Source organism: Chelon labrosus, assembly GCF_963514085.1.
Source record: "Chelon labrosus genome assembly, chromosome: 20".
NCBI lineage: Eukaryota > Metazoa > Chordata > Actinopteri > Mugiliformes > Mugilidae > Chelon > Chelon labrosus.
The window spans coordinates 24,421,508-24,433,363 of NC_140353.1; the positions used below are offsets into that span (position 1 = coordinate 24,421,508).

Consider the following 11,856-nt stretch of genomic DNA (forward strand, 5'->3'; position numbering starts at 1 on the left):
TGTGTAATTTGGAAAGATTTTTTTTTTCTTTTACTATATTTTGTCATCACTTAGCATACATAGTATTGAGTATTATTTACTTTCAATGACTGATTGTAATTTTAAATGCACCTGTACTCTCCTGTAGAGGGCCACTGTTCACAACATCCTACGGCTAATTTAGGATCACCCATCAACCCAACATGCTTGTCTATGTGAGTGGAAACACTAGAAGAACAAGGAACTATTCCTCTATGCTCAGTTTTTTCTTCTTAGAATAATAAAAACAAAGGTATGTGACTTGAGTGGGAGGGTAAATGGCCAATGGGTACTTGGAGTTTATAGGAGATTTAAGCCTGTCAGATAACTATTTATATTTCTGGTTGTTTTACCAGAAGAATAAAAAAGTAGAAGCTGCACTTTATGTTGAATTGTTTTTTTACCATTTAAATTCAATACTGCACTGAAAAGTACTTCAAGTATTTAAAATGGCACTTTAGGTCGGTTCAATTTCGGCCAGGGCAGGGATATTTCTTGTTCTGCTGTTTTTAATTTAAATGCAATTAAATGCATTTTTTCCAGACATTAAAAGAGCTTGAGTTTACAATATTCATGTCTGTGTCTATTATTTGATTCAGTTCAATTCAATTAAAAAATGTTGGTTTTGGGGCAACAAAGAGTGATTAAAATGTGATTAATTACAAACCGTCTAATTAATTAGATTAACTTTGTTAAGCGAGCCCCACACTCTTAGCTTGTAGTGGGTTTGGATTTCCCTCACACATGGACTAATCTCGTTGTGCGGTCTCACAAGTCTTGTCATATGAAATCAGGACATTGCAGTGAGATTTCTAACGAGAGGTTGCAGGAAATGGTGTATATTCAGAAAACTTATTCGAAGATTTTATGAGTCAATATCGAGTCTTTCAAAGCAAGATCGATTTGAATCCAAAAGCTGTTTTTTAAACCCAGCCCCATCGATGACAGCTCCGCTTTCTGTTACATGTTAGCATCACACAAGAAGAACTTAGCAAGAACATGAAGAGAGGCATTATGCAACTCCTGCTGTGTGTGCCAGGGAAAGAGGAGTGAGCATCACTTCCTAATTTCCTGTTCCGTTATTGCCATGGGAAGAGAGAGACAGTTCAGCTCTGCTGGTCCCTGCTACGTAGCAGAAGCTGCATCAGATATGTGTGCAGTGACAGCACTGGGGGAATTATGTTCACTGAGGAACATGTAAGGCCATGAGAGGGCCATCAAGAGAAAAGCAAGGTCAGCAAGCCCAGGGGGGTTTCCCAGTGGGTTAGCATACAGCAGGGAATAGAGCCTTATTGCTATTACTAGCACTAAGAAGCTGAGTAACACCATAACACCAAAGTGCAATAAAAAAGCATTTAAAATGGATTCTGTTTTTTTTCTGTTACGCTAGGATTTCCTGTCAGCTACATCCAATCATCCAATCAATATCTGGGTTGTATAGTCAACGAGCAATACACCTCTGCCATCCTCAATTGTTACAGAACATACAAGACATATAAGACATAAAATAACCGAATTTGTTATTAGTGGAATGTTGCAGTAGTTTTTTATGTTTTTTGTTTTGCATCTGACCTCTGAGCCAAGACTGTGTTGCGACTCACATGTATGTGTTTCCAGGGCAACAGTTGCTCACAGGGCGCAATAAGATACACAGTTCAATGCAATCCGCCTCGTGTGAGGAACACGTTCCTATCGTGTTTCATATCTATTATGATGAAGAAAGACTTCATCACATCCTGTCTAGGTTACGGAGTTTAACTCGGATCTTCTATATAAGGTGTACATATTGAAGTGAAAATGAAACTTTTGAAAGCAACAATAACACATTCTTTATCATAACAGATGAAAAGATAAATGCATTAGAGCAATAGATCACAACCTACTTAAACTCACTGCACTAGTGTTTCATTAACAGCAACGTAAACAAACATTTACTCTAGCTATTTCTGTGACTTATGCTTCTGTTAAATTTGTTACAGTATCAGAATCAGAATCAGCTTTAATGACCAAGTATGTGCACATACAGGGAATTTGACTCCAGTAGCTTTACTCTCTTGTACATAAACACACAAACTTAAATAAGTGAAGAAAATTTAAAAATAAGATAAAATAAACTAAATCTCAATCTATAAACATAAAATATAGAATAAGAGCAGATATACCTATCTTGATATAGATATATATATCTTGTAGCATTTACCATTAAACCATCATTTGCTTCTGTCTGCTGTTCATCAAGTTACATATTCATACATTAAAGTATCTGGCTTTTACTTCACCAACTTTGAAAAACAATGAAATTAACAAAAGTTTAATACTTAAAGTTGCTCTAGTGCATGGGGAGAAAATCAACCAACCCTGCAGTTCTGTTCAGTTCAATAGACTTCTTGAGCTTTATATTATATTATGTTTCATGCTGATGACCACTGAGCATTAAGCAACATATTTAAAAAAATAAATAAATAAATAAAAAATCTCAAGCAGAGAATCTATGAGACTTATGTTCTCCAGTTAGACTGTAAATAAATGCAACTTTTGCTCTGTCTTTTCTGGATGTGTAAATAGGCCTTTCTTGTAGTTTTAAGTTATAAGATTTAAGATTTTTGAGTGGGTGTTCTGACACCAAAAATACGTTTCAACCCAATCCAATGCCATTATGTAGGCAATTTGCAATTTGCATATGATATTCCTCTGACACCAAGGTGAAGTTTCAACTGGTGGTAGTGAGTCTTACCATGATCAGTGACTAGCAGGAATGATACTTCCATCTCAGCATGATGTTCTAGTATTCTGTGCCAGCATATAACATGTAGTGACGGTTTGAATGAATCAGAAGAGGTCAAGTTCTTGTCCGTTTCAGACAGAAGGGTGAAGAGCGTTAGAGCCAAACAAAGCTTTCTTTCTCACCTCACTCATTACATTAATTACTTCCAATTGCTGTTAGTCTAGAGCACAGAGGTAGACTTATGTAATACAATGAGACCAATGAAAGACCACACAGGGATATTTTGTGTTATAACTTTAGTGTCTTGGTCATTAATTAATGGTCATTTCAAATGTAAACATACATAAAAATACTTTATAAAATTGCTTTAATTAATACCACCATCCTTGGACTTGTGCCACATTCACTGTACTAACATGTGGCAGAAGTACTTCCTAAGTACACCGTCAATAAGTAAACTCCGACACAAGCTTTCTGTAAATGTCTAGAAAAATGTTGTGAGATATTGTTAAAGGAACACAGATCAGCTGAGAAGTGAACCTTGAGTTTAGAATATTTTTTTACTACAGATGGATGTAAAGTAATAAAAACCCTATGTTCAAGTGTCGTAACTCACTTTTCTGGGTTCACTTTGTTGTTGCAGGCTCCTATCCTTGTAAATGTACAACGGTCAGAGATTTCCAGCAGCAGTGAAATTTAATAACTGAAAATGTTTGGTTATGTCACTGACCTCTATGAATGCTTAAAACTACAAGTTACTTCTCGGCCTCTTGTTATTGTGTCCTAATGCAATCTGCCACTGCAGAACAGGCAGAGACTGATTTTCACACCCACAGATGTAAAACATAGACCAGAACGTAATGCTGCAATAGGAGGGTTGTGTGTAAAGATCCTATCACTGACCATCACCAACTAGCTAGTTAGATCAGCGCATAACTGTAGGATAACTGTTTGGGAATAACACAAGAAACTATCCAGAGTAAACTAAACCACTGTACACAGAGCTATTCAGTAGCCTGTTTCTCCTTTACCACTGCCATGACGATTTTTTTTAACAGCAGGTTTCCTTTTGGATGGAATCCAATTAAACCAGAATTCCACTACAAATATTTTGTTTTAAAAAGCTGTTACGGATATATCAGTCAATATTTTTGTTCTGGCAAATATATCAGATATATCAAATATATCACCAATCGAGTATATGTTGTGGGGGGAGTCAATTATCTTGAGTTTTTGAAGCCTCACCCATACCAGGGAAAAATGGTCAAGATCCCTTATCCTCTGCTGCTTACATTCTTACCATTCATACATGAACTAGCTCGACAACTTTATAGAGGTTAAACGCACTGAAGGCTGAGGTCTGCATGAAAACATCAGGGTATTAAGGCTGATACCAGCCTTTGGGATCAGAATGCAAAGTTGTCTGACAACCCAGCTATGTGCTGGAAGATACATAACTGGCATCTTCAGCCGTTTTTGAAAGATTCAGAAGCCAAATGTAGCTTAAGCCTGTGGTATTTCCATTCTGCTGTTGACACAAACAGAAAACGCAGTTCCATTTATTTGTCCAAATGAAACTACACGCATTGCTTATGCATGTGTTAAATTATAAATGATCAACTAATCAATGAAACAAATTGACCGAGCAATCATGAGTCTGTGAGCTTTAACAAGTGCTTTCAGATTCACAGCTACTATTAAAAACCAAAGCAGGTGTTGCGTAGGACTGCCCTACTCTCACTGCGTTTTACTAAATCAAATAAATAAGTGCACCCCACACCACAGCCCAGGCAGAGTGTGTCCTGTGCGCTACGACCACAGTGAGCCGAGTGCAGACTATGTGGAGGAAAGTGAGATGAAAGTAGACTGTGGACCTGTTTGAGCGAATATACTACTAATCTTAAGTTTCCCGGACGAACGATCCTCACTGCATAACACGCAGTTTGCACGGAGGTGGTGAGTGCGTGGCCAGGCCACTCACCCCGCTCTCCGCTCCCCGTGTTACCAAACACCAGTCAGATCTGTTTAGCCCACCAGGATGCTCCTACCTTGCAGGTTCTGCACTCTGATGTCGCTGATCTGTCCTATAAATTCCTCCCGCTCGAACCAATCTTCCCACTCGTGTCCAGCCATCTGGAGACGCGGAGAGTGCCGCAGGGATCAACACCAAGAAAGCTGCAGCGGGGACCCTGCCTGTCTATTGTCCAGCCGGTCGAAAGGGATCCATGCTAGCCGAGCCGCTCAGATGGAAACAACAGGAGGTTTTCACTCACTGAACGGACATTGCTGGTGGTTTACTGCGGTTTAATTTGATTTTTTTATTTTTATTTTTTTCACGCCACGGTACAGGGCTGATAGCGATGGTGTTCTGTGCGAGGATCCCAAAGAGATGAGTGGGAAGGAGAGGGGCAAAAGCTGCAGCACCTGGTTGGTATTTCCGAGGTGGGACGTAGCTGATCCAATGCCCGCCCCCTCTCTCTCTCTCTCTCTCTCTCTCTCTCTCTCTCTCTCTCTCTCTCTCTCACACACACATACACACACACACACACTCCCTTTTTCTATCCCACACACATACAGTTTGACCTAACTGCAAGGAAAATGCTGAGGTATTCGTACTCGCATCTTCTGCTAATCTAAACCGACTCTCTATTTCAATACATAGGCTATAATACTTTTGGTTATTTACAGATAATGCAAAACGAAGAAATTGATGTGAAGACGAGACCTGAATTAATCACTTCAAGAAAGTCTGACAGATGGGTGCTGATATATATTTAAAAAAAAAAAAACATCACACAACACCTTGCAACAGTATCAGAGGTCGTTGTGCCTCCGTTTGCTTTCCAGCAGCCTCAGTTGATTCTTCACCACATCTTTTCTACTGATTTCCCAGCTGTATATGCATGCTGCCAATTTCTACCACATCTCAAACCTGGATTCAGATCTGGAGACCCTGGAGGCCACTGAAGTCCGCTGAACTTGCTGTCATATTCATGAAACCAGTTTTTAACTCATTTTCTTTGAGACTTGGTGCACTATTATGCTGAAAGCAGTGGGCTGGACTGCACATGGTCAGCAGAAATACAGCCATTCCCTGTACCATTACAGTCACTTTAAAAAGTATTCACTCTCTTGGATGCTTTGTGTTGCTTTTAGAAATTATGGAATTATGGTCATATGATTTTTTGAACAAATAAAAACCTTTTTACTGTAAAACATTTCCACAAAGTGATAAAGTCCATTAATATCACACAATACAATATAAATTAAGTTGTTGCATAAGTATTCAACTGCTTCAAGTCAGTATGTGCATGCACTTTTTGGTGCAATCAATCATCTGTTGGGATAGGTCTCAAATAGACTACACTACAATTTGACTCCATTCTTCTCTACAAAACTGTTCATGGGAATCCGGCAGGAACTCTTTTTAAGTCCAGCCACGAATTCTCTATTGGATTGAGGTCTGGGTTTTGACATTCACCTTCTTTAAACCATGTCTGAATAGATTTTGCTGCATGTTTTGGGCCAATGTCTTGCTGGAAAATAAATCTTTTCCCAAGTTCCCAAGATTGGCCTCTAGGAGTTCCCTATATTTTGCTACATGTATTTTACCCTCTACTTTTACAAGGCATCCGGGGCCTGCTGCTAAGAAACATCACCATAGCAAGAGGCTACCACTACAATTCGGCACAAAAATTCTAGTCTGATGGACCAAAAGCTCCATTTTGGTCTGGACTTTATTCCAGCTGACCTTAAGCAAACTCTGAAGACATTTTATTTTTCTTTGCCGTTCCCCCTAAAGCTTTGACTGGTAAATGACACCTGCATCAGTTCTTCTATGCAGAGCCTCTCCCATCTCTGAAGCCAAATCTTGTAATTCCTTCAGATTAGTCATATGTGTCTTGGTGGCCTCCTTCTATGCAGATTTACTTATTTGCCATGTTACCTCCAGTTCTTAATTATGGGTTAACTGAACTCCAGGATACGTTCAGTGACTTTTGTATTCATCTCCTGACTTTTCAGGATGCTTTTCAGTAAACGTTTCTCACTTTGCTTCGAGTGTTCTTTTGTCTTTATGGTGTAATTGTTACCAGAAGTATTGATTGATCAGTAGCTGGACTTTCCAGACACAGACGACTTTAAACACTTAACATTATGACCACTGACAGGAGCAGTAAATGATATTGACCGTCTTGGGACAATTCAGTGTTCTGCTGGGAAGCTTTTGGACCTCATGTGGGTGTTGCGGCACAGTGGCGAGGTGGTTAGCACTGATGCCTCACAGCGAAAAGGTCCCGGGTTCTGGGCGACTGGGCCTTTCTGTGTGGAGTTTGCATCTCCCTGTGTCTGCGTGGGTTCTCTCCGGGTACTCCGGCTTCCTCCCACTGTCCAAAGACTGTCCATTGGTGATTCTAAGTTGGCCGTAGGTGTGAATGTGAGTGTGAATGGTTGTCTGTCTCTTAGCCCTGCCATAGACTGGCGACCTGCCCAGGGTGTACCGCACCTCTCGCCCGATGACAGCTGGGATAGGCTCCAGCAGACCCCACGACCCTTCACAGAAGATGAATGAATGAATGAATTCATGTGGATGTTGCTTAGACATGTAGCACCCACCTAAACCAGACCAGGCACCCCACCCCATAGCAATGACACTCCGTGGTGACAGTAGCCATCCCCAGCACAGGCTGTCACAGGCACACACACGAAAACGGCTTAGGAACAACTCAAAAAATATACAAGTTGTTGACCAAGTATCTATTGGATGCACTGGAACAAGCCTGATCCACAGAGGCCCCTCCCCACAACACACAGGACCCAAAGGCCCCAGTGTACTACGGCCACTCCAGACACATTCACTGCATTCATGTAATCACCACTTCACTAACTGTGAGACTGATAGCATAAACTGGCTGGACATCCAGTGAATTAGGTTAATTTTACAGACACTATACTATGTATACAGACACTATACAGACACTGTTCTATGGATTTATGCTGTTGATGCCAAGTTGTCACCATCCTGCCAGAGAAGAAATGGAGGTGTTAAATAGTCTGTGTCCAGGATGAGAGGGATCAGCCACAATCTTAGTTTGACGCTTCAGAGTCCTGGAAGCATACAGCTCGTTGGGAGACTTCAGACTGCAGCAGATCACCTTCTCTGCAGAGCACCCTATCACCCTAAACTCAAGACTAACGTGACACTGTTTTGGTTATGGTGGTTTGGTGACACTGGATTGCTAATTCTTCTCTTTCCATTGTGCACGACCAGCTGCTGAATGAGGCTTCAAAGTAAATGTGCAGCTGAACAATTTTATGCTGCTCTTCCTGATGCTGCCCTTCCTGTTCCGTACTCATTAAGTAGCTGGACTGTATCTGTGTCTGGTCTCTGTCCACTGTCATCACACGGGAAATGAGGATCATTTTAGTGAAGCAAGTTTATACAGCTCAGGCAGACAGTCGTGTTTCAGATTACAGACTAATAAACTACATGATTCGGGATGTGGAGGTGTAGACATATTTGCACTGAACTGGAAATAAAATGAAAAAAAAAATGCAGAACTGCAAAGTGTGGTTAGTGTGGTTAGTCATACAGTTGCAATCTAATTGTTTTACATAAGTTGTAAAGGAATAGTCTACACTTTGTTCAACCGACATGCAGAAAGAAACCCAAACAAGCTAAAAGACAAACTGGGTTTTCTATTAATAAACACAGTTGAGAGAGAGGGAATCTTTCGAAAAGGGAGCACATTTGCATGCCGACCCACATTAGGAGGTCATCTTCTTCTTGGCTGCTGTCTTTTAAACAGCTGGGTCAGTTCACCCAAGCCCATCACAGTGGGATGTTATGTAGTTGCTTCACAGTGCCAGTATCTACATGCTTTGGACAAGATTTTGATGTTGCTCAGGCAAAAAGCACTGAAGTGAATGTATCAACCTCAAAGTTTATCACTAATCTTTACTGGGCTAAATTCAGCAAACTGCCGACTGCTGTCATCTGGATTAATCTCTTTAAAAGCCATCTGGCACATTTCACTGTTCCCAGTTGTCCTCAACAAATAATCAAATTAGACAGCAATATTTCTACCAGAACATTCTGTTTCTTTATGATTACCAGCCGAGATGTTGTGGCTGATATTGTATTCACTTTGTGAGTCTGTGCATGTGTCATCGTGGCAAACTGTTGTCTTGAAGACAGTACTGTAGCGAAACAACTCAAAGATACCGCAACGCATGTCTGCAGTCATAAATCTTCACAGATGTGTAGCTGAGATCAAAATGAAGGGCGTGTTCTGAGTGCTGCCTGGGCACACGTGGGCTGGAACATCAACATGACATTGAAGGACATTGTGGCTGACGTTATCCCATCTCAAGATGATCTCTTGTATTTGTCATACAATCAGCAAACAATATACACTATATTACCAAAAGTATTCGCTCACCCATTCAAATGATCAGAATCAGGTGTTCTAATCACTTGGCCTGGCCCCAGGTGTATAAATTCAAGCACTCAGGCATGCAGACTGTGAAACAAGACATTTGTGAAAGAATGGGCCGCTCTCAGGAGCTCAGTGAATTCCAGCGTGGAACTGTCATAGGATGCCACTTGTGCAACAAATCCAGTCGTGAAATTTCCTCGCTCCTAAATATTCCACAGTCAACTGTCAGCTCTATTATAACAAAATGGAAGCGTTTGGGAAAAACAGCAACTCAGCCACGAAGTGGTAGGCCACGTAAAGTGACGGAGAGGGGTCAGCGGATGCTGAAGCGCATAGTGCAAAGAGGTCGCCGACTTTCTGCACAGTCAATTGCTACAGAGCTACAAACTTCATGTGACCTTCAGATTAGCCCAAGTACAGTACGCAGAGAGCTTCATGGAATGGGTTTCCATGGCCGAGCAGCTGCAGCCAAGCCACACATCACCAAGTGCAATGCAAGGCGTCGGATGCAATGGTGTAAAGCACGCCGCCACTGGCCTCTAGAGCAGTGGAGACGCGTTCTCTGGAGTGATGAATCACGCTTTACCATCTGGCAATCTGATGGACGAGTCTGGGTTTGGAGGTTGCCAGGAGAACGGTACATTTCAGATTGCATTGTGCCAACTGTGAAATTTGGTGGAGGAGGAATTATGGTATGGGGTTGTTTTTCAGGAGCTGGGCTTGGCCCCTTAGTTCCAGTGAAAGGAACATTGAATGCTTCAGGATACCAAAACATTTTGGACAATTCCATGCTCCCAACCTTGTGGGAACAGTTTGGAGCGGGCCCCTTCCTCTTCCAACATGACTGTGCACCAGTGCACAAAGCAAGGTCCATAAAGACGTGGATGACAGAGTCTGGTGTGGATGAACTTGACTGGCCTGCACAGAGTCCTGACCTGAACCCGATAGAACACCTTTGGGATGAATTAGAGCGGAGACTGAGAGCCAGGCCTTCTCGACCAACATCAGTGTGTGACCTCACCAATGCGCTTTTGGAAGAATGGTCAAAAATTCCTATAAACACTCTCCTCAACCTTGTGGACAGTCTTCCCAGAAGAGTTGAAGCTGTAATAGCTGCAAAAGGTGGACCGACATCATATTGAATTCTATGAGTTAGGAATGGGATGGCACTTCAGTTCATGGAATGAGTAAAGGCAGGTGAGCGAATACTTTTGGTAATATAGTGTATGTCATTCAGTCCCAATGATAAAAATGCTTCAGCCTATTTTTCTATAATTACATGCATTTTTATGGGGCTCATTCTCATACGTAACTAGAACTGTAACATTACAGCACTGTTTGTGGTAGCTCCTACTAAGTAGGTGCCTCCAGGACCATATTTAGTTGGGATCACTCACTATTGCATCTGGCAGTCATTTTGTCATGTTGGTTTTGTTGGAATATGCCGCTTATATCTGTGTTTGTGCGTCAATGTAATGTAATTACTTGTGAGGGTTGCAGAAGATGCTGAAGATGAGAAAATTTGTACACAAACATCAGACCAATCATAGGTCAGAAAAGTTGCTAACTGCATTGTGAATCGTGACTGTGAATCAGAATGAATGCAGTATGTATGTATGTATAGTATGTACATATGTATGTATGTACATTTGTATGTATGTACAGTATGAGTAGAAAAGCATTATAAATACAAACCATTTACCATTTACAGACAAGCTCATTGGGATTAAATTAACCACATTTTGCTTTTATGAATCTTATTTCAGATATATCTTTTTTCAGATATATTCCAATTTGCCCTTGCCAACAATTTTTCTGTATTCACAAAAAAATTGTCTTTTCAATTTGAACACACTTTATACAGAATACAGAATATTATTAGAAACACTGTACAATCTTCCAGTGCTATGCGAATGACATCCAGCTATGTTTATCTATGCTCCCAGATGAAACTCCAGGCATGCTTTGCACTGTCACATATAAAGACCTAGATGACTTCTTCTCAGACAAAACCAGTCATTGTATTTAACCCCATGCACTTCAAAACTCACTAACCTTATGATTACCTTGGATAACCTTGCCTTGGTCTCCAGTACGAAGGTGAGGAAGAATCTTATGGTATGTGTGTATGAATTTATCTTCCGATTGTCTCTTCTCTTCTGTCCCACCATCCTATTTTTTCTGCATCTTTATCCACATGGCTTTGAGAAAATAAGATAAGATAATAAGATAATCCTTTATTTAAGCTGGATTCTGCACATTTTTTTAAAGGGGAATTTTTTTCTTGGCAATGTTGCTATAGTGCTTGCTCTGGGTGTTTTAGGATCTGGGTTCTGTAAAATGTGTTGAGACAGCTTTGACTGTTACTGGCACTAAATAAAACTAAACTGAATCATTCCAAGATCACATTAATAAATGTTTATGCAAAAAACTAGCGAGCACAGACTGTACATTATTTAGTGCAGTAGTTCTCAAACTTTTTCTGGTATGCCCTTTGAAGCTGTCTGAACATTTTGGTCAATGAGACTTTTATTAATACATTTGTAAGTAAGTCTAAAAAGCCATTTTCACTTTGTCATTGTGTTATGTGTTTATATGAGTACACTGATGGGCAATTTATTTTCTATATCTAAACTTTAATTTACAACACAGTAAGCTGAGCAAAAAGTCAACACA

At 40.6% G+C, this 11,856-nt stretch overlaps 1 protein-coding gene across 1 annotated transcript in view; it reads right to left on the reverse strand.

Moving 5' to 3' along the window:
- clmna (calmin a) overlaps positions 1-5,483 on the reverse strand; it is a 31,142-nt gene extending 25,659 nt beyond the window's left edge. Inside the window, exon 1 of the mRNA XM_084569273.1 lies at positions 4,792-5,483. Within this exon, the coding sequence (XP_084425399.1) occupies positions 4,792-4,876 (85 nt within the window). The 5' untranslated portion in view covers positions 4,877-5,483. The remainder of the gene's footprint in view (positions 1-4,791) is intronic.
- Between the last annotated feature and the right edge of the window lie 6,373 nt (positions 5,484-11,856).